General features: G+C 54.0%; 1 protein-coding gene across 1 annotated transcript in view; it reads right to left on the bottom strand.

The window, feature by feature from the left end:
• Window positions 1-5,775: 5,775 nt before the first annotated feature.
• Window positions 5,776-19,745, bottom strand: part of Kcp (kielin/chordin-like protein) — a 29,806-nt gene continuing 15,836 nt past the window's right edge. The window contains exons 20-36 of the mRNA XM_013019958.1: window positions 18,817-18,993; window positions 18,115-18,200; window positions 17,576-17,666; window positions 17,342-17,424; window positions 17,154-17,247; window positions 15,793-15,966; window positions 15,496-15,578; window positions 14,104-14,224; window positions 11,693-11,772; window positions 11,411-11,510; window positions 9,840-9,982; window positions 9,405-9,577; window positions 9,213-9,324; window positions 9,024-9,125; window positions 8,169-8,333; window positions 6,169-6,475; window positions 5,776-6,065 (exon numbers count right to left, since the gene is read on the bottom strand). Coding sequence (XP_012875412.1) covers window positions 5,824-6,065; window positions 6,169-6,475; window positions 8,169-8,333; window positions 9,024-9,125; window positions 9,213-9,324; window positions 9,405-9,577; window positions 9,840-9,982; window positions 11,411-11,510; window positions 11,693-11,772; window positions 14,104-14,224; window positions 15,496-15,578; window positions 15,793-15,966; window positions 17,154-17,247; window positions 17,342-17,424; window positions 17,576-17,666; window positions 18,115-18,200; window positions 18,817-18,993 — 2,333 coding nt within the window. The 3' untranslated portion in view covers window positions 5,776-5,823. The remainder of the gene's footprint in view (window positions 6,066-6,168; window positions 6,476-8,168; window positions 8,334-9,023; window positions 9,126-9,212; window positions 9,325-9,404; window positions 9,578-9,839; window positions 9,983-11,410; window positions 11,511-11,692; window positions 11,773-14,103; window positions 14,225-15,495; window positions 15,579-15,792; window positions 15,967-17,153; window positions 17,248-17,341; window positions 17,425-17,575; window positions 17,667-18,114; window positions 18,201-18,816; window positions 18,994-19,745) is intronic.

The raw sequence follows: 19,745 nt of genomic DNA, 5'->3' as shown, positions 1-19,745 counted from the left end.
CAGGCCCCATGACTGGACCCCCCCCCAAAAAAAAAGATTCTTTCCCAATTAAAAAAAGAAAAAAAAGCACCTTCCTTATTATGCATATGTGTTATAGAGCAGTTAAAAGCTAAGTCTTTAGTTGGGGTGCCAGCGGCTCACATCTCTAATCCTGGCTACTCAGCACACTGAGATCTGAGGATCAAGTTTCAAAGCCAGAAATGGAGCTGTGGCTTAAGTGGTAGAGTACCAGCCTTGAGAAAAATGAAGCAAAACAAAATTTAGGAATAGTAATCAGGCCCCGAGAACTGGCACACACACAAAAAAAGCTATAGCTAAATTTGTTAACAAATACATTGAGAATCTGATGAATTGGATATAGAAGTCTCTTGGACTTTTCAGCCCAGGCTGGCATTGAACTGTGACCTTCAGATATTACTTCTTAAGAAGCTGGATGATAGGTATAAGCCACCTCGCCCACCTTCCAATTACCTATTTAATATCATACTCTCATTGACCTGTGATCTCCAAGATGGGACCAAGTCTCCTGTTCTGTGTATATATTTATATACTCAGTGCCTGGCATAAGGGTGGCAAAAGGGTGACCTGGGATTGCTACCCCATTCCCTCCCCTATATCTGGGCAGCCAGTTACAGTTACTCCTGGTGCTCCTCCCTGAGCTCCATGTCAGCTTCAGAATCCCTCTGGAGAAGGTATTGTTAATCCTCTTTCACTTGCCATCCCTAGGTGGCCCAGCCCCAGAGGAAAGGGTGTGAGATGATGGATGAGTGCGTAATGAAAGTCCGTGGATGTGAGATGAGGTCATCCCTGCCTCTGACCCAGTCTGGCTTTCCCGGCTCCAGGGGCTCCCTGATCTTTCAGCTTCCTGGTCCCTTCATGTTGACATACATACCAGGTGTGGCTTCTGCAGCTATGCCAGGACCCTCACCAGTCTGGGGCTGCTGATGGTCAAGGCCTGCCCCCTGCAGGAGTTTAGGGCTGCCTCAGATACACTCCCCATGGCATGCAGGCTGATAAATTTCCCCCATCTCAATACCCAACTCTGAGTGTAGGTGGGTGCATTCACTAGATTCTAGAAGCTGGAATTTGAGCGTTGCCCTTCTATGGAAAAACCATGAATGCAACTGAATGAGAGTCTGGAGGAGTCAGAGCCAAGAGCAGAGGGCATCGGGATGGACTGCGGGGAAGGAGACAGGAAGGGTTAGATTTCTGACCATTGTGTGTGGCAACACAGAGGAAATGCCCAATTCCCTGAAAGGTAAACTCACTCCTCCAGGAGCTGATGGTTTTGCTTCAAGGAGTCCTCAGCCTGGGGTGGCGGGTGCAGCCTGGAACTCTGGAAGAGTTGGGGGAGTCTGGCTTCGCAGGGCAGCCTCTAAGCTAGTCCCCCGTGCTCCCTGTTTGCTGATATTCAGGCCCATGTGTGACTCTGTTCCCTTCCTCTCCATGGTGAGTTTAGAAATTAGTCTCTTGGACCCACTTAAGCCTTCAGATGAGAACGCAGCCTTGACCTTGATGTTAATGGAGCCTCCTCCTACAGCTGAGGATTCTGTAGCTCAGAGAGGCTCCTAAAGTGACTCAAAATGACTTAGGCAGCTGGTGGATGAGCCAGGACTATGACGATTCGCAATCCCCAATTCTCAGCTCTGTTCTGGGGCCGGGTAGCAGTGCTCTAGCTCTGGAGGGAGGGGTCCACTACAAGGAATGACTCAGTGTCTCTCTCAGGGCCTCCTGTGTACCAGTGCGTCTTTCTTCTGGGACCTGCCAGGTGGCTTCACTCTGCCTTGGCGCCCACATTGAAAGGCTCCGAGTATCGTGACACAGTTGATTTGATCCAGCCAGTGGTTAATTGTGGAATGATAATGATCATGATAACGAGCGCCTGGTACATGCCAGGCAGACACTGTGCAAACCCCTTTGCTCCCATGAGTTGCCTGGTCCTTCCAACTGCTTTAGGGACAGGTCTGTCACTGTCTACATTTTATATAATAGCTGAGGAAACTGAGGCTCACATTCTCCAAGAAATGACAAGCAGAGAGATCAAATGCTGGGCTGTCAGTCTCCAACACACACACACACACACACACCTTTCACTTCCCCTCACCAGCATGACTGCCCCAACATCACACAGTGCCCTGCTTGGCCCACTCACCAGCGGCTCAGTGTCCCCATCCATCCATCCTATCACAGAGCTGGCTGTGCTGGCTTGATGCATGCCGGACCGGGCCCTCTGACCACCAAACTGGACCCAGCATGGCCAGAAGAGGCTCAACCCTGCCCCTGTCAACAGTTCCAAGTCCCAGAGGAGCTGCAGGAAGGTGGAGAACCAGAGCCATGGCTTAAGGGGTATACCTGTCCTTCCCTCTGCCACCCCATTTCCCCATACACACTGGCCAGTCCCAACCTGTTCCTGGGCCCGCTGGCTCCGCTCCATTTTTAGCAGCATGGTGCAAAGTTCTAGTCCTGGGGGATTGATTGCCCTGGCACTTTTGCACCTGAAGGGGGTGGGGCAAAGTATAATCAGGTCCCTGCTTGCACCCTCCCCAGGGCAGTGCCTGACCTCCTCACCTGAGAAAGTACGGCCAGAGCTGTCTCAGGCCTGCAGGACACCGGAAGAGGAGTTGGTACAGGGTCAAAACCTGCTTGGGGCCACAGGGAAGCCCTAGGCCCCAAGGAGTGGCTACCTGTGCCATGGAGAAAGGGTTAGGCCAGACTTCCCTTCCTCCTCAGACACTGCCACTAGAGGCTGGAGAGAGGTGGATAGGATGCTGAGAGCCAGGAGCAAGAAACATGGATCTGATCTCAATAATACAGGACCCTGACGCCCGAGCTGAGCCAAGCCAGCGGCTGGCTATACCTGAGCTTGAGCCTCAGAGACAGTATTCTCCTGGAGGTGGTGGCGTGCAATGTGTGCATGAGTCTGACAGAAGGGGCGTGCGCTCCGCTGCAGCACCCACGCTGCCTTCCATATACACTACCCAGCTCCATGGGACTGCTGTAACTGTGCTCACTTCTCTGACAGTACTAGGATTTCAACTCAGGACCTCTGGCTTGCTAGGAAAGTGCTCTACCACTTGATGTGCTCTCCCATCCCTTTTTGCTTTATTCTTTTGGATAGGGTCTCATGTTTCTGCCTAAGAACTGGCCTCAGACCACAGCTCTCCTACATATGCTCCTGTGTGGCTGGGACCAGAAATACAGACCACCAAACCTGGCTTGTTGGTTGAGGTGAGGTCTCCACAATTTCTTTTTTGGTGGGGGGTCAGTTCTGGGTCTTGAACTCTGGGCCTGGGCGCTGTCCCTCAGCTCTTCAGCTCAAGGCTAGTGTTCTACCACTTGAGCCATAGAGCCACTTCTGGTTTCCTGGTGCTTAACTGGAGATGAGTCTCACAGACCTTCCTGCCTAGGCTGGCTTTGAACCACAATCCTGAAATCTCAGCCTCCTGAGTAGCTAGGATTATAGACATGAGCTACCAACACCTGGCTCCACATCTTTTTTTAATCCAAGCTGGACCCAAACTGCGATTCTCCTGATCTCCATTTCCCGAGTAGCTGAATTACATGTCCTTTGCAACGACGTTCTACGAGCATGTGACCAATGTGTCTGTAGGGGCAAGCAAGCAGCTTCCAGCAGATTCTTAGGTGTGGGGTCCCATATGCTTCAACATGCACTCCTTCCTCACAGCCCTATGAAGCCAGAGCTCCAGGAAGAGGCCATGATTGTCCCTGTGTTCTGACATGACAATCCTGACACGTGGCAGCCTTCATCTTGTCTGGGGATGGACAACTGTGACACACACTCTTGTCTGGGGATGGACAGCTGTCACACACACTCTGGGAGGTGAAGCTCTTCGCCATCAAGAGCTCTGTGTGAGGCTGACATGCTGGGCACAGCCAGCCTGCCTGCAGAGGCTGGCCACCGTCATCCCATTGCTCCTCCCAGCACGCAAGGTGCGTCCGCTGCGCTTTTCACCCCAGAGGAGGAAAGCGCATGTGTGAGCTATAGTAAGGACAGGAACGGAACACACAAGGTGCAGAGCTACAGTGTGATGCTGAATGTCCCCCAAAAGCCCATTGCAAAAGGCTTGCAGCCCTATTAGGAGGTGCTATGAACTTTTAGGAAATCTTGCAGGCGGTCCATAGCTCTCAGATCCTCTGGAACGGGATTCCGGGACCCCTTCACCTTCCTGTCTCTTGTTTCCTGGCTCCAACATAAGCTTTCCACCCTTGTCATCAGTGCCTTCACCAGAGGCCCAAAGCAGTGGAGGCTGCCTGGTGTTGGAATGGGAACCTCCGGAACCAAGAGCCAAAATAAACCCTTCCTCTGTGTAGGTGAACTGCCTCTGGGATTACATTATAGTCATGGAAATCTGACTAAGGTGGTCTGGAACATTGGCAGCCTGTGCTGCCACAGGCTGTACTTTTTTTATTTTGTTGGTTTGTGGTGGCTGAACTCTGGGCCTGGGCACTGTCCCTCAGCTCTTCAGCTCAAGGCTAGCGCCCTACCACTTAAGCCACAATGCCACTTCTGGCTTTTTTCTGCTTATGTGGTGCTGAGGAATCGAACCCAGGGCCTCATGCATGCAAGGCAAACACTCTACCACTGAGCCAACTTCCCAGCCCTGCCTGCCTGTACTTTTGTTACCTTGCCATGAGAGGATGGGGCAATCTCCTGTTTCTCTTTCAAACAAGAATAGTGTTGAATGCTGGTGGCTCATTCCTGTGATCCTAGCTACTTAGGAGACTGGGCTCTGAGGACAGTGGTTCAAAGCCAGCCCAGCCAAGAACAGCCATGAGACTCTTACCTTGAATTAACCACCTAAAAACTAGAAATGGAGCTGTAATTCAAAGTGGTAGAATGCTAGCCTTAAGCAAAAGCTTAATATAGCATCCAGGCCCTGAGTTCAAGCCCTGTGACTGGCAAAAAAAAAAAAAAAAGCCTCTTGGAAAGAGGGCTGAGCTGGCAGCGCAGGTGACCTCCCCCAAGTGTGTCCTTGCTCCATTAAACGATAAAGCATTTGTGTGCCTCCTCTCCTAGAGCTCTGAGCCCTCATTCCCTCATTAGGGATCCACAATGGAGTCCGCCAGGATAACAACCTTGGCCTTTCAAACTCCAAGGTTATACAGCAGCTACACAGCAAAGAGGACTTACATCCTGGGATTTTTCCAAACACATTCTCTCTCCTACTGGATCTTGGCAAGCTGCACACATGTCTTATTGTCATTGTCCACTGTGCTCCCAGGTGGCCATGGCTGTGGATGCAGGCAGGCATGCGTGCACATGATACCTGTGTCTCTGAAGGCTACGTTTACACATGCATGCACACATGCATGTGTCTGTGTGTTGTCTCCCAAGGCATGAGGTCCTATGTCACCAGGTCTAAGAGTGGCCAAGAAGGCACCTGAGCTCTTAGTACCACCAAGCCCAGGGAAAAGGGACTGTGTGTGGACTGAGTCCCTTGTGTGGCTCCTCAGCTCCACAGAGCCTGCCACTGAGCAGAGAGTGGCAAACAGGACAGGTGGGTCCCACCTTCCAGTACCAAGGTGCCTGGCTAGGGACACAGACATAGGATGGAGCAAAGTCCTTTGGCTCCAGGGACTCTGATCGTTTCCAGTAGCCCGCTACCGCCCAGGCCAGGAGGACACACACACACAGAAGCCATGCAGGCTTGGGGTTTACTGCCTGTGTTTCAGTGCTACGGGGGTCTTCACAGGCCCACCCAGGCTGCCAGGGTCCAAGCAGGGAGCGGGGCTCTGTCTTCACAGCTCTGCACAAGTGGTGGCTGTTCTCCATAGGGAGGCTTCTGGCATGCTGGGTCCTGGTCAGGGCTCCTGCGTGGGGGGTGGCTGACCTCGTGTGAGCAGCACAGGGGGGCATGCGGCAGGTGGGATGCAGTGCGCCTCGTGCTCCACCAGGCCCGCGGGACACTGGCAGCGCGGAACGCAGGGTCTCACGCAGTGGGCTGCCAGCTCCCCCAGGGGGACATGCTGGTTGAAGCAGGTACGGGGGCAGGGTGGCCCGCACTCGTCGAACACAAAGCCACGGTCCAGGGGACAGCCCATCGCTGTAGGTAGAGTGGAAGATGAGGTCATGGGGGCCCCAGACAGCTCCTCACTCTGCTCACCCCTCTGCCCCTCCCCCAGCCTGGACTGGGCATCGCCCCTCACCACAGAGTGTAGGGCCCCTCCAGTTAGGCGTCACCCCCGCCTGGCGACAGTGGCTGGCATAGGCTTCCAGAGCGTCACAGAGACAGGTGTCGGCTGAGGAGCCAGGGCCACAAGCACACAGGTCATACACACACGCGGCAAAGAACGGCTCTGGGGGCACCACAGCATGGCAGCGACTGAACGGGGAGGACTTCAGCAGTCCGCACCGGGCATTGGCCTCTCGCCTGGCCCGGTAACCTGCAGTCCGACACGGATCTACCTCACGGCCTGCAGAGCAGGGACGGCCGGGCCCTGGGCCTTCTGGGACCTAGATAGGAAAACAATCCGGATATGCCACCATTACTGGAAGATGACATGCATGCCATGTCTCCCCCAACCACTTGCGTTAGCCTAAAGAATCTCTCTGTAAGAGATTCTGATTCAAAGGCCTGGCGCCAATGGCTCACACCTGTAATCCTAGCTACTCAGGGGGCTGAGATCGGAGGACTGTGGTTCGAAGCCAGCCCAGGCAGAAAAGTCCCTGTGAGATTCATATCCCATTAACCACTCAAAAACTGGAAGTGGCTCTGTGGCTCAAAGGGGTTGAGCTCCAGCCTTGAGCACAAAGAGGCATAGGGACAGTGCCGAGGCCCTGAGTTCAAGTCCCACAACAGACAAATAAATAAATAACAAAGACTCTGATTCAAGAACCATGCTGGGGGGGGAGGATTAAGTGGAGGATGGGGGGAGAATGGGAAGGGATGGGAAGGGGAAACAAAGGAGGAGGCTACAATGCTTGATAAGAAATGTACTCATCATCTTGCCCATGTAATTGTAACCCCTCTGTACAGTATTTTCACAATAAAAATAAAAAAATAAACTTGTTCAACCACAAAATAAAGAACCATGCTGGGAGTGTGGCTCAAATGGTAAAGCACCTAGAGTACAAGTGCTAGTATTACCTCCATGTCCCTCCCACAAAAAAGTTCTCTCGGGCTGGGAAGGTGGCTCAGTGGTAGAGTGCTTGCCTTGCATGCATGAGGCCCTGGGTTCGATTCCTCAGCACCACATAAGCAGAAAAAGCTGGAAGTGGTGCTGTGGCTCAAGTGGTAGCAGGCACCATGACTGGCAAAAAGAAAAAAAAAATCAAGGCTGGTATTTTGGGGCTGGGAAGGTGGCTCAGTGGTAGAGCGCTTGCCTTGCATGCCTGAGGCCCTGGGTTCGATTCCTCAGCACCACATAAGCAAAAAGAAAAAAGCCGGAAGTGGTGCTGTGGCTCAAGTGGTAGGGCACTAGCCTTGAGCTGAAGAGCTGAGGGACAGTGCTCAGGCCCAGAGTTCAGGCCCCACAACCGGACCAAAAAACAAAAACAAAAAAAAGTTCTCTCAAGGGAATGAGCTCTGCCAGAGGCTGGTACTGGGGGGTGGGATTTTTTTTTTTGTTTTTTGGGTTTTTCCAAGAATGAAAGAAGTCAAATACAATCAAATAGAATCCCCCTCATATAACTAATATAAGCTAATTAAAAAACAAAAAGAGGGATTGGGAATATGGCTTAGTGGTAGAGTGCTTGCCTAGCATATATGAAGCCCTGGGTTCCATTTCTCAGTACCACATACACAGAAAAAGCCAGAAATGATGCTGTGGTTCAAGTGGTAGAATGCTAGCCTTGAGTGAAAGAAGCTAGGGACAGTGCCCAGGCTCTCAAGAAAAGTAGAAGAATCATCTACCTTCTCCTTGTCCTCATTTTGCAGATGAGGAAACCAAAGCCCAGGGTAGGTAAGTGCCTTCTCCAAGGTCACACAGCCAGGGAGCAGCAATGCAGGATTTAGGGTTCAGCTGCCAGGCTTATTCAACAGGCCATCCCAGCTCCCCTAGAACCCCAACAGTCAATCTTCCCCCACTCCTCCCCAAGACCCTCAACTCCCTCTCAAGTCTCCCCTTGCAGAGGCAATGGCTGTGCTGGGACTCAGGACCGGAGCATGCCCAGCTGCCTCCCCCAGCTTCCACCCCAGGCCACTCACCTGCCAGCTATTCCCAAACGCCGCCTCCGTGGGCAGGAGCAGCCCATCCGGGCCTGCGAGATCATCCTGGGCGAAGCCATTGAAGTTCCCACACAACCCGCAGGTCTGGCTGCGGTAGGAGCCTGGCACACGCACCTCCACCTGCGAGCGCCCATCCCACAGCACCTGTACAGAGAGGCCTGACGCTGGGGAAGGGGAAGGAACCCCAAGAAGCTGAGTCCCTCACGGCCCCATGTACGGGGCTGTCATTCTCCACGCTAGCGGAGAGGACTTCCAGGGGAGCGTTGGGCCTGTCACTTGCTGTGCAGCCAGGGCCAACTCAGACTGCCTCCCCCACACTGGTGAGACACCCCTCACCTGGGCCCCAGGTGCAGTGAAACCCCGTGTCTCACAGCACTGGGGCCTTGTGAAGGACAGAGCACAGCTTGAGTGGGGAGAGGGCGCACGCTCCCTTCATTGTATGCACCTGTGAGTTGTGCTTCTAGCCTAGAGGAACCATGGCAGCCATGAGGCAGACACTAACTAGATGACGTAGTCTGGCTCCTACTAACCTTTTCTCCACCTCGCCGCTGAGCAAACAGAGGCTCAGAGAAGATTACCAGTGGCCTAAGAGCCCAGAGGACCCGTGGCCTAGCCAAGATTAAAACTCAGCTCCCAACTCCTCCAGCTGCCCCTCCAGGCCTCTGCCCCAGGCTCCTCCCCTGGAATCTCACTGGTACCCTCTCCCCTCGCTCCACCCATGAGCTAGCTGGCACCCTGCTTCTCCAGGACACACAGACGCCTGAGCAGATGTGAGAGGGTCCAGGCCCTGTTTGGGGAGCCCACCTCCACCCAGATCTCTCCCTCTGGCCACACCTGGAGCCCAGGCTGGGCGTGCAGGATGACAGTGTGTCCTCGAAGCTCCACGTACAGCAGCGGCTCCCGCAGGAAGGGCAAAGCCACGGGGCGCCCGTCTACCTGCAGCAGGGAGGCGGTGGAAGGGGTGTTGTTGGGCCGGACAGGTGGAGAGCCCAGGACCCACGATCCCTCCGGTCCTCTGCTCACTGTGACTGTCCCGCCCTGCTGCAGCTGCACGGCCACGTCTCCCAACAGTACAGTCGCTTCCTGGGTCCAGGCCACGCCGCTGCGGCCCCGGCCGTCATTAGTTACCTGCACACTAGGGACAGGAGAGGCCCAGGTGCCAGTGATCAGAGGGGCCAGGGGGGAGAGTCAGGGAGAAGGGGGAGGGGTGCACACCTGAAGTCCCTGCCACGGCAGTCCTTGGCCAGCACGTAGCTGCAGCTGCCTTGGAAGTGCAGAAGGCGGCCGTCGAAGGTGCGGTAGTGCGGGTCTCCGAAGGCCATGCAGGAAGCAGGCCGGGGCAGGCAGCGGGGGCAGCAGCTGCCAGGACTCAGGGCAGGTGCCTCGTCCTGGTCTCAGCCCCAGACATGGTCAGGCACACCACATGCCCCCACGGGGCCCCAATCCCAGCCAAGCCCCAGCTGACCCTCCTGGAAGCCCACTCCCAGGCTCACCAGGAGAGGGTCAGAGCACCACCTGGTGGCTATAATGGTAACTACATGTCCCCACCTCTTCTCCCAACGATGTCCCTCCCCATCTTGTATCTCTTGCACCACACCTGGTGATCCTGGCATGGCGGTGCCCCTGTGCCCCACCCCTACCGCCACTCACCTGGTTACAAGAGAGTGGTGGGCAGCGCTGGCTCTGGCAGCGCACAGTGCCCTCCACACAGGAGCAGCTGGTACAGGTGTCTACTGCCCAGTGCTCCCCAGAGGCCACCTGGCGTCCCTGGTGCAGGCAAGCCTGGGTGGGGGCTGAGGGAACAGGAGGTATGGAGGCTGAGCGCTCCACCTACACACCAGGCCTCACCCACCCCGCCTCTATTGGCCCGACTCTGCACCTTGGCATCGCTCACAGCAGCTGCCAGCCTGGTGCACTTTCACCCAGCCATGGGGACAGGAGAGCGCCTGGCACTTCTCGAGGTGACACTCCATGTGGCCCCGCTGAAGACAGATACCATGGCTGTAGGGGTTTCCTGAAGGGCCTGGGTCCTTTAACCTCACATATCCTGAGGCATTCTGGGTGGGGTCTTGAGCACCACTGGCCTACATCTCAAAACATCCACACCAGAGCTGAAATCCAGCACAGGGAGGCCTCTGTCCCTCAAAGACCCCAGGTGTGCTGGTGAATGTGGGACCCTCCACCCTTATCCATCTGCAAGGTCTTCCATGCTCGTCTCCTCCCTCGGATTACGTGGCAGGTGCAGGATCGGCAGGGGTTGTCGGGGTCCCTCCAGCTCTCTCCATCTGCCATTCTCCGTCCACCAGCTTCCACCACACATTCTAAAGAGAAGGAATGGGATGGGCAGGTCGTGTCCTTCCAGCCTGATCCTCCCTGGAGCTCACTCTGAGCTTCCCAGTGGGCAGAATCCCAGCCCCTTCCACCAGCCCCCTGATGGCTTTGTTTCTTCAGCCAAACAATGCCTAACAGCATTAGGCTTGCGCCCAGGTTTGGGATGGCTCAGGGAGCCTCCTGGAAGATGGTGGTTCAAGGTCCTCAAGTGAAGTGTGAAGCCAGCCAGCTCTGCAGTGTAGAGCCCTACTGGAGGAGTAGGAGTCCCTCAGTACCCTAAAAGCCTGAGACTCCAAAAAGCAGTCTTTTCTTTCTCTTTCTCCCTCTTCTTCATGGCTCTTCACTCCGTACCAGTGAGTACCCCTCCATTTCTACAAATAATGAAGCGGGCACTCTTTTTTCTTTTTGATTTGTGCCAGTCCTGGAGCTTGAACTCAGAGCCTAGATGCCCTTGTCTGTCCTGGGGATTGAACTCAGGGGCTGTGCATTGTCCTTGAGCTTTTTTGCTCAAGGCTAGCACTTTACCACTTAGAGCCGCAGCTGCACTTCCAGTTCTCCAGTGTCAGTTAGAGATGAGTCTCACAGACTTTCTCGCCCAGGCTGGCTCCCTGAGCTTCTTTTGCTCACGGCTATAGCACTCTGCCACTTGAGCCAGAGCTCCACTTCTAGGTTTTTTGGCAGTTAATTGGTGATTGTTTCTCCGAGCCTCCCCCCCCCCCCCGGTCTGGCTTCAAACCACAATCCTCATCTGAGCCTCCTGAGTAGCTAGGATCGCAGGCGTGAGCCACCAGCGTCCAGGGGAGCCTGAGTTCTGAGTGCAGACCCGAGAGTCCCTGAATGCCAGTCCTCCCTTCCCCTCGCTGACTGGGAGATCAAAGCTGGGCACATACCCTGGCACACAGGGCAACAACTCCCAGGGGGAGTGTGGCGCTCCACCAGGGGACAGCTGAGCTCAGGACAGGTGCGACGAATGCAGATCCATGTCAGGTCCTGCTCATGGTCAAGTGAACGCATTAGGAGAGAACCGCAGAGGCCAGGGAGTTTGGGGCCACAGTGGGGATGGGACATGAGCAGGATCAAACACTCGGGTCACACAAGATGGATGGGGAGCCCAGGAGCCACCACCGCGTCAGCCCCAGCCCCAGAGGAGAGGTTCGAGAAGAAGCACTCACCCGGCACTGGCAGGTGTAGCAGGGGTCTGGAGGGGCCAGCTCAGACCCCAGCAGGCCCTCTGTGCAGTTACGCAGGGCCTCTGTGAAGGAAGGACCAGGAGTGAGGGTAAGAGGGACAAGGAGAGCCCAGTGTTTGCTTACATGCCCATCTGACTACCTTTCACTCCAGGAGGGAGAAATCCTGTTTTTCTCTTTGCCTAGCAAAGAAGAGTTCTGATATTTAATAGGAACTTTGTGAGGGGGTGGGTAGCTCATTCCTGTAAGCTTAGCTGCTCAGGAGGAGGCTAAGATCTGAGGATCACCATTCAAAGCCAGCCTGGATAGATAATAAGAGACCATTTCCATTGACTAGAAAAAGCTGGAAGTGGAGATGGAGGTGTGACTCAAGTGGTAGAGTGCTAGCCTTGAACAAAAAAAGCTAAGGGACAGTGCCTAAGTCCTGAGTTCAAGCCCCTGTACCAGCACCAAAAAAAAAGGAAGAAAAGAAACGAAGAGGAAGAAAGGAAGGAAGGAAGGAAGGAAGGAAGGAAGGAGGGAGGGAGGGAGGGAGGGAGGGAGGGGTGGGAAGGAAGGGGAAGGAAAGGGAGGGAAGGAAGCAAGGAAGGAAGGAAGGGAGGAAGGGAGGGAGGGAAGGAAAGGAAAGGAAAGGAAAGGGCAGGGAAGGAAGGAAGGAAGGCAGGCAGGCAGGCTATAATCTGGCTAAACAGTACAGGGAAGCACAAAGGGCCAGGTACCCCAAGTCCCAATCCTAGCTCTAACCATCAATGCTTGAATGCTTGTGTCACTTTGAGCAGATAAATCAACTTCTGAGTCTGTTTTTTAATCAAAAAGGTAATAATACGAAGTATCTCATTAGATATTGTGAACCTTGATGTTTTGTTTAGTGTGATACTAGGGCTTGAAATCAAGGCCTTGCCCTTGCTAGCTAAGCATTCTACCATCAACTCATTTTGGACCCTGATCCTCAGATCTCAGCCTCCCAAGTAGCTAGGATTACAGGATTAAGCCACCACCAACATTATTTTTTAAACAGGATTTTCATTTGTTGTTGTTGTTTTTTGTTTTTGCTTGAGGGCCTTCCTTGAACTACCATGTTCTACCAACAGCCTCCCAAAGTAGCTGGGACCATAGGCATGTGACACCACACTTAGCTTAGTTCTTTAAGATTGGACTTCATTAACTTCTTTCCCCAGAGGCAGGCCCCAAACTGGAATTACAGGTGTATGCCGCCACACAGCCTTGGTGTTTAACAAATGAGTCTTCATGTTACCCCCTGAAGCTTACCCTAGCTTCCAGTGTTATAAGACCAGTTCTCCCTGATGAATGCAGAGGATGGTAGCCCTTAATAATCCAATATGGTGTAGATGGTAAGTTGTATGCTACTGTATAGTTGTCTGTTTATTACACTATGAACTTGGAAAAATGTCAGAGAGTAGTGCCATTCTCCTCCTGGAACACATGTCTTGTACATGTGGTCAATATGGTCTCCATGGTGGAAGACCAGCTGCTGAGCGGGGCTTCTATAACACAACAAAGGCAGAATGGCTGTGGCAGGTACACCGCCATTCCTCCCTCTGTGTGTGTGTGTGTGTGTGTGTGTGTGTGTGGCTACTGGGGCTGGTACTTTACCACTTGAGCCATACCTCCACTTCTAGCTTTTTGAGGCTTAATTGGAAATAGGAGACTCACAGACTTTCCTACTGCGTTTGAACCTCAATCCTCAGATCTCAGCCTCCTGAGTAGCTAGGATTACAGGCATACACCTCTAGTGCCCAATTCACTGCCATTCTTAAAGCTCAGGAAACCACTTAACTATCCTTTAGTATTTGTAATAAAAACTATAACTGCTTCTCTACCCCTCTACTCGCCACTTCTGCCTCTTTATTGATACTTTTTCCTTTCTTTTTTTTAAAGTGGTACTTAAGTTTGAACCCAGGGCCTTAAGTTTGGTAGGCAAGAGATCTACCACTTGACCATACCCCCAGCCCTAAATCCCTATTTCAAAGAAAAGGGAAGGAGGGAGAAAAGGGAATGGGAGGAAAGAAGAGAGAGAGAGAGAGAAATATATATATATACATATACATGGGACACTTTTCTCTTTCCTCTGGTGGTCAGCAGGAAGTGTGGGTACCAGAAAGGGGGTCTGCAGGGATGTGGTAAACCATTTAAGTTCTAGACTTTTAACACAATCTCCAAGAAGCCAGAAGTGGCACAATTGCAACCCTACAGCGCCACCTGCTGGGATTGTCCACAAACTGCACCCAGCTCCCCTTGGAGCCAAGATAAGGGCTTCTAGAACAGTCCACTAGAGTCAGGAAAAGTCTAGGGCTGGGGAGGAGAGCAGGATGGCTCTTCTAGCATCACTCTTGGGCAGTCCTGGAGTCTTATCTAGCCTGTAAGCTGAGACTCACGCGCACAGGTAGGGCAGCAGAGCTGGGGCCCGGGAGGCAGGATGTGGCTGAGCGGGCAGCCCACCAGGCTGGGACACTGCCGCCGGTGACAGCGAAGACTGGGTGGCCCCTCCGGCTGTGACTACAAGATGAAGAGCAGGGTGGGTCCCAAGGTCATGAAAGCTGAGAGCCATCCCTTTCCCTGGACCCCAGGCAGGCCCTCTAGCTACCTGCCACCTCTTCTCTGGGGTGTGTTGTAGGTATATTGGTTTCTGCTCTAAAGGGAAGCAGGGCGCTGGTGGCTCAGGCCTGTAATAATCCTAGCTACTCAGGAGGCTGAGATCTAAGGATCAGTCTGAAGCCAATTTGGGCAGAAAAGCAAATAAGACTCTTATCTCCAATGAAACAGCCAAGAATCAGAAATGGCGTTGTATCTCACATAGCAGTCAGCTTTGAGTGAAAAAGCTAAGGAAGCTGGGCGCTGGTGGCTCACGCCTGTAATCCTACCTACTCAGGAGGCTGAGATCTGAGGATCGCAATTCAAAGCCAGCCCAGGCAGGAAAGTCTGTGAGACTCTTATCTCCAATAAACCACCAGAAAACCGGAAGTGGCCCTGTGGCTCAAGTGGTAGAGCGCTCACTTTGAACTGAAGAGCATAGGGACAGCACCTAGGCCCAGAGTTCAAGCCCCACAACCGACCAAAAACAAAAAATTAAAGGACAGGATCCAAGCCCTGAGTTCAAGCCCCAGGCCCAGCACAAATGTGTGACACACACACACACACACATTTAAAGGGAGACTCATACCCCCTAGACTTACTCCCTGAGCCTGACACCTCAAGGGATTTTTGTTTTGTTTTGATTTTTTTTTTTTTTGGTCAATCATGGGGCTTGAACTCGGCCTGGGCGCTGTCCCTCAGCTCTTCAGCTCAAGGCTAGCACTCTACCACTTGAGCCACAGCACCACTTCTGGTTTTCTGGTGGTTAGTTGGAGCTAAGAGTCTCACAGACTGTCCTGCCTGGGCCGGCTCTGAACAGCAATCCTCAGATCTCAGCCTCCTGAGTAGCTAGAATTACAGGTGTGAGCCACTAGCGCCCGGCAAAGGATTTTTTTTTTTAACCATCTAAGAGCTTCCTGCCATCCTCCCATCTCCACCCCCACCTCCTGACCTATGACATCATTCTTCTGCTGGGGCCTTTGCATACTCACCATTTCACGTGGCCCCTCACGATCCCACCCCACAGGCCAGCCAAGAGAGCCTGCCCACTGCTTCCCCGCGCTCAGACCCAGAGTCTAAACCTTGCTCTAGGCTCCTGGCTCAGGTATGAACAAAGTCCCTGACTCCTGTGCTGGCTCCACGCTGGCTGCCTGGCTGCCCAGGGTGCCCCAGTCCCCAGCTGAGCCCGCTCCTACCTCACAGACACACACGTCACAGGGGTCTGCCCCAGGCTGGAAGCTGTCTCCAGGCTCGTACTTCCGCCCCTCATGCTCGCAGTCTTAGAGCAGGGTAAAATGAGAGCAGGACCAGGGAACCTTCTTGGCAGCCATGCCAGGGAGGGAGTCCCCTGCCCCAGTCCTCCCCCAGGGACTAGGGTGCATACAAGAAGCAAGGCCGCTCCTCCTGGAGCCTCCATTGCTGCCCAGCCCAGCATAAAGGCAGAGAGGTCCCGATGGAGCTCAGAGCCCCCTCCCACCTCAGGCTCCCAGTACCAGAGCATCGGGGACAGCAGTCACTGGGCCCTTGGTGGGGTCGGATGCAGGCGCTGACACACTGGACGCGGGCACAGGTGACAACGCCCTCGTGACACAGGCAGGACGAGCAGGGGCTATCCTGGGGTACCCAGCTGCTGCCCTCAGGGTGCTCCTTCCCATTAGCCAGGCAGCCTGAGGTCCCAGAAGGACAAGGGGAAGTCCCTGCTGGTCAGCAATGACTTATGGGTACTGAGGGGAGGGGGTCTGCAGGGATGTGGTAGGGAGATAGGGGGAGGGGTCGGAAATCCTGTCTACAGTGGAGGAGAAAGCCACCAAGTGGCACGCAGCACTAACATGCGGGAGGTGTAATAAACGCAAGTGGAATGAATGAATGTCTCTATCAGTAAACATGGAAACTCAATCCGCCCAAGCTTCAGTCTCCTCCTGTTAACTGGGGGTCGTACCTGTCTTGTTTTGTCCACAGGGCCAGCATGATGCTGTGCCCACTCAGTGGGCATACAGTAGGGGATGGTCCACTGAAAAAGGCTCGTGCTCTGGAGCTAGCAGGCCCTGAGGCACATCCAGACCTGTCTACCTGCCAGCAGAGGGACCCCAGCAACTTATGTTCCCTTCATGTTTGTTTGAGACAGGCTCTTGCTATGTAACCCAGGCTGGCTTTCAGTTCTCCTCCTGCCTGTACTTCCCCAGTGCTGGGATTACAGGGATGCACCACCACACCCAGCTACGTTACTTTTTTGTACCTCCAGTCTCTCATCTGTAAAACAGGAACAAGGACAGCACTTATCTAACAAAAGGATTGTGCTGCTTAAACATGATAATACATGTAGAGTGATCGGCTCAGGGCACAGCACGTCGTATATCCTCCATAAATGTTCATTATGACCCAGCCTGGTGGTACACATCTATAATCCCAGCTAGTTGGGATGCAAAAATAGGAGGATTAAAGTCTGAGGCCAGGCTGGGCAAAAAGTTTAATACTGAATTTGAAAAATAAAAAGAAGAGTTTGAAAAAAAGATACTAACAGCACATGGGCTAGGGTGTGGCTCACACAGTAGAGTGAGTGTCTCGCAAGCAAGAGGCCCTGAGTTCTAATTCAAGTACTGGGTAGAGGGGGTATTGCTAATTCCATGGTGGTTATGACTGAGGTATGTGTGGTTAGGAAGAGGAACAACATGGAGAAGCATCTTAATGGGGACCTGGAGTGGGAGGGAGGGGGAGGAGGAGCTGTGAAGATGTACTAAGGGGACAATGAAGGGCAGAGATGAGGGAGGGTCTAAGGGTCGGCAGGGAGCTGGCGCAGGCTGCGGGGTGCAGGCCAGGCACTAAAGCACAGGGGAAGTCCATGGGCTAGGCGCACCTCGGCAGCGAGGACAGCAGCTCCCTGGTTCTGTGATCTGGAGCAGGCAGGGAAGTGGAGGGCACTGTAGTGGTACACAGCTGACCTGGCCAGCCTACAGGAGATGCAGGGCCAGGGACTCACCATCCAGGCCTGAACCACCCCCCCCACAGTGGCCCAGCCCTTGTCCCCGCCCCAGCCCTGTGTACCTGACAGCGACACAGCTCACAGCTGCCTGCAGGGCCCTCAAACTCCTCCCCATCCTGGTGCTCCTGGCCCTGAGAGAGGCAGCCTGTGGAGACACAAGTCATGGGCAGGGGCCGTGCGCTATAGTACCCTGCACTGCCCAACCTTAGACCTGGAAGGATGGGAGAAAGGGGAGGAGGGAGAGAAGGGGGAGGGGAGGAGGGGGAGGGGAGCCAGGTCCCCTGGAGGCAGCTCACTGTGACAGACAGGACAGAAGCAGGGGCCAGGAGAGGGGTGCGTGCAGAGCGCTGGGGGACACGGCTTCTTCTGGCAGTGCATGGAGCCTTCCTGGGGGGAGATCACCTGTCACTCTGGTACAGCCTCACGCCAGGCTGGCTGACCCTTGGGGAGCACCCGCCTCCCAGGCCCAAGCCCCTCCCATGGCCAGGGAGTCACGCTCCCACCCTGTCCCAACAGATATGACAGGAGTGTACTCCTGGGTGGGGACAGCCGCTTTCAGCTTGGGGGGAACAATAGGATGAAGGGTTATCAAGATCCTAAAGGTGGGGGCTGGGAAGGTGGCTTAGTGGTAGAGTGCTTGCGTAGCATGCATAAGCCCTGGGTTCATATTCCTCAATACCACATAAACAGACAAGGCTGGAAGTGACCATGTGGCTCAAGTGGTAAAGTACTGGCCTTGAGCAAAGAAGCGATCTGAGTATCCCACTACACAGCCAGTCCAGGCAAGAAAATGTGTGAGACCTACCAAGAAAAGCTCCCAAGCATTCCACCTCACCTGGCAGGTACAGAGGGAGCAGCTAGGGTCAAGCGGGTCAGGAAGAGTCTCTCCAGGGGCAGCGGTGACCCCATGGTACAGGCATCCTGGCAGAGTGGAGAACACAATGGGAGGAGCCTATACTGGAACACCACCCCCCCCCACACACACACACATAGGCATGCCAGCACAGCCATGCCTGGGACCTCGCAAAGCTCAGTGGACACAGGATCAGGTGGGTGATCCTGGGAAGCTACTTCCTGGAAGGTAGGAACTACTGAATAACCATTCAGGTTTCAAGTAGAGACAGGGCATTTTAGAAGGGCAACAAGACAATTTAAGAAAGAGTATGGAAGCCAGAGGATCAGTTCTTTGGTGAGTGTGGCAATCTGGTGTAGAGTGGCAGTGGGTATGGAAGAAGGGCAGAGATATGGTGTGAGAGAAGTCTAGTGGGGGAGACAGACAGAGAGGGAGGGGGAGAGATGGAGGGAAGCAGGAGGAGAAGAGAGAAGAAGAGACAAGGAGAGAAAAAGAGGAAGAGAGGAGGAAGAAGAGAGGGGGAAGAAGAGAGGAAAAAAGAGGGGGGAAAGGAAGAGAGAGAGAGAATTCTGAGTGTCTGGGGTGAGGGCCCATGTGTCTCAGCTGGGTCTGTCTCCCGCCTGCTGCAGGTCAGGGCCCCTGGGACCCCCAGCAATGGGAGGGGCAGGGCAGGTGGAGCCGTACCTTGGCAGGTTGGGCAGCAGTGTCCTGGCTTGGTGACAGGGTGGCTGCAGCCTGGAGGCTCACAGGGCCGGTGGCGGCAGGTCACAAAGCCTTTGAGGCAGGTACACACATTGCAGGCATCTCGGGGATCTGGGAACTCCTGGCTGCTCAGGTAAGATGCACCCAGGTACTCACAGCCTTGGGGGTAGGGGGGAGGAGAGCAGAAAGGAGTGAGGGGAAAGCAGTCACTTGCTCTGAGTGCCTTAGCAGAAGGCCGGGCCTTGAAGATCCTGGCACCTGGGCTAAGAGGAAGCCCATGCCAGGGACAAAGAAAACTTGAGAGGTTGGACAAGCCAAGGGCAAACTTTCCCCCTTGGAGTGGCAAGAAATCTCCCTGTCTGTCTAGGGTAGAAAAACCCCATAGAGATGTGCACGTCACAACAGTCAGATGCTCACAAGGCCACTGCTGAAGGGGCAAGTTTTCCAGCCCAAGCAAAGCTGGGAGAAGCCAGATGGCTCAGATCTAAAGTATCTCCTTCCAGTCCGCCGCTGGTGGCTCACGCCTGTAATCCTAGCTACTCAGGAGGCTGAGATCTGAGGATCGTGGTTGAAAGCCAGCCTGCGCAGGAAAGTCTGTGAAACTCTTATCTCCAATAAGCCACCAGAAAACCAGAAGTGGCTCTGTAGCTCAAGTGGTAGAGCGCTCGCCTTGAGCTGAAGAGCTGAGGGACAGCGCTCAGGCCCAGAGTTCAAGCCCTGTGACCAACAAAAATAAATCTCCTTCCAACACTCTTCTAAGCCCTGTGACTGACCAGGGAGGTGTAGCAACCTGAGCTCCTCTCTGACCCTTCTTCGTCACCCTTTTCAATTAAGAGAGGATGAGTTACATGCCAGTGGCTCCTGCTTGTGATCCTATCTATTCAAGAGGCTGAGATCTGAGGATCAAGGTT

Source organism: Dipodomys ordii, unplaced genomic scaffold, assembly GCF_000151885.1.
Source record: "Dipodomys ordii isolate 6190 unplaced genomic scaffold, Dord_2.0 Scaffold48, whole genome shotgun sequence".
Taxonomy (NCBI): Eukaryota; Metazoa; Chordata; class Mammalia; order Rodentia; family Heteromyidae; genus Dipodomys; species Dipodomys ordii.
This window is presented reverse-complemented; position numbering and strand designations above follow the sequence as displayed.